Source organism: Sipha flava, unplaced genomic scaffold (genome assembly GCF_003268045.1).
Source record: "Sipha flava isolate LNK unplaced genomic scaffold, YSA_version1 545_pilon_pilon, whole genome shotgun sequence".
NCBI lineage: Eukaryota > Metazoa > Arthropoda > Insecta > Hemiptera > Aphididae > Sipha > Sipha flava.
The window spans coordinates 71,991-74,608 of record NW_020273528.1 but is presented as its reverse complement, the minus strand read 5'-3'; the positions used below and the strand labels follow the sequence as shown (position 1 = coordinate 74,608).

Below are 2,618 nucleotides of genomic sequence, written 5' to 3'. Positions count from 1 at the left end.
TTGATAAATTATACACGTTATTATATGTAAAAAAAAATTATGAATTTATTATGTTAATATTATTTTTATAATAGTTTACTAATCGTTATAATGTATTATTATGATTTTTTATAAAACAATCCTTACACATTTGTAATTTGTAACCATCACATTGAGTGAAAAAATTTTTTGTTTTATTCTGAGCTTTAGATCTACCAACATTTTTCGATAACCGTGCGTAACATGGGTTGCACATTTTTTTTTTTTTTTGTTTTATTTGAACCAATATATGGTTTAACTCTGGTGAAATCGACTGAGGTACCGTTGGTTTTATTAAAAGTTGCTTGATAATTTCTTCTTTGAATGTTGTTATAGTAATAGATTCATTTTTTTTTAACTGATTTGAATAATGATAATGCGTTAACTGTTGACGTAGTTAAAAGTATGTCAAAAGTCACTTTTTTGTACCATTTGATAGTCTTCTTTAGTGGAGTATTGTATGACATAATTTGGTCAGAACGATCTATGAATGATTTGCCTGTATTGTAATCTTGAACGACAAGTGGTTTTTTTTTTACAATATTCCTTTTCCGTATTTCAATCATTTCATCTATATGTTTTGTAGTGATTTGTAAAATATCACGTTTGTCTCGCTACTTAAGCACAACCACATTGCTATTACTTTGTGAAGCAATTACTTCTCCTTTTTTTAATTTTTTTTTAATAACGTTTTCTGGATTATTTTTAAGGTTAGCTCTCAGCGTTCCTACCAAATGTGTTTTTTCTCTATTTAGTTTTTCAGCTAGCTTAACGCTTGTGTACCAATTATCGACGTATAAAGTACATCCAAAATTAAGATAAGGCTCCATAAGTTTTAAAACAGTATTGTAGGATATGTTAGTTTGACGCACATCTTCTTTCCCAGCATACACGTTATACTGCAAAATGTAATAATCTTTTGCACAGAGTTTAAATATTTTAATGCCATAGCGATGTGATTTGTTCTTGATGTATTGACGAAATACTAAACGTCCAATGAAAGGTACAACGCTTTCATCAATACACACTTTATCTTCTGGTATATACTATTTGTTAAAATTGGTGACTAACATGTCAATTAGACTTTGAATTTTGTTTAGTCTACCATGCATATTAATATCATCATTTCCACAATGAAACATAGATAAAATTATCTCAAATTTATTACGGCTCATTACTTCTGGAATTCTTGTATGCTATAGAAAATCTTTTCTCCAATAATCTTTTATATTTGGCATTTTTACTAATCCCATCCATAAAACAAGTCCCAAGAAGTTCCTCATATCAATTCAGTCAATATCAGTCCATTGTCGTTATCGAGAACACCGCGAAATTGTACGTTGATCAAGTGTTTTATGGGCATAACGATTTGTTTCCGAAATTAAAAAATCTAATACATTTTCATCAAAGAAAAAATTATAAAAATGAATTGGTACACATTCTTCCATAGACCAAATTATGTCTGGGTTAATGCCTTCATCTATATTATCGGGATTTTAAATTATTGTATTCAAATTACTAATAAACTTGATCCCCAAGTTGTTTGATCGCAATAATACAACTTAATACTATAGGTATCTTTGTTGGTAATGTAAAATATATTATGTTCAAAGCGGATAATAAGAGCTATTGTTGCCGCCGTAACATAGCAGCCAATCGACACACACACACGCACACACACATAGAACAATCGCGCATGGGCCGTTATTTTTACCTTTATCTTTATGTCAATTATATTTTGTGTATTGTGAATTATATAATATGTAAAACAAGTATCGGCGCGTTATCTGCCGCCACCGGCGAGTGACTCCGCGCGTAATTTAACACGGCCGCCGCAATTTTTGTCTTCTACCGTACGTCGTCGTGAGAAGTCAAAAGGCCGTTAAAATAATATTTAATTTATAAGCACGAATTGCTGTTCTTTTTTGTTTTTTTCTTTTTTTATATTTTATACATTTATATTATTGCGTGGGTGCAAATCGCCATATTTACTCTTTATTGTTATTATATATATTCATTGTTACAAATTATTTATATTAGCTTTAATTTATACCTTTGTGATTTTATTTATTATGTGAATTTTATATAGGTTTATTATAGGCATAGGTAGCGGCTGGCCAGCAGTTCACCGACAAAGCCCTGAGTTATATTACATTTTTACACATATTTTATATATTATACATTTTACTTGTAAGGTCAAAAGGGCTGTATATTTATTATTTTGTTGTGCCAGAAGGGCTGCGTAGCATTATTATTATTATTCTATTTGGTTATAAGGACCGCATACTTGTTTGGACGCGAAATTCGGTTCAATGAATACGATTGATAACTCGACGTTTTTTTTGGGCTGGGTGCTATGCAATTAATTTTAAATTCATAAAAACATGTAATAGTGGACTGTAAGATTTATTGATATATACTATCGTCAAATAAATTTTGTACAAGAGAATAACTTAACATATGTTAGTCCTAACAAAATACAATTAATACTGTAAACAATATTACTAGTAAACAAATTAATGAATAATACTGATAAAAACAGTGACAACAATATTTCTGATGTCTGATCTGGTAATATCGTGGGAGTGGATTGTTATTGA

At 29.7% G+C, this 2,618-nt stretch overlaps 1 protein-coding gene across 1 annotated transcript; it reads right to left on the bottom strand.

Annotated features, from left to right (window-relative positions):
• Nucleotides 1–632: 632 nt before the first annotated feature.
• Nucleotides 633–1,301, bottom strand: LOC112691003. Its single transcript, XM_025565115.1, has 2 exons — nucleotides 1,263–1,301; nucleotides 633–1,064 (listed from the first exon to the last, which is right to left on the bottom strand). Exons 1-2 carry the CDS (start codon nucleotides 1,299–1,301, stop codon nucleotides 633–635), a joined length of 471 nt encoding a protein of 156 aa, XP_025420900.1.
• Nucleotides 1,302–2,618: the final 1,317 nt, after the last annotated feature.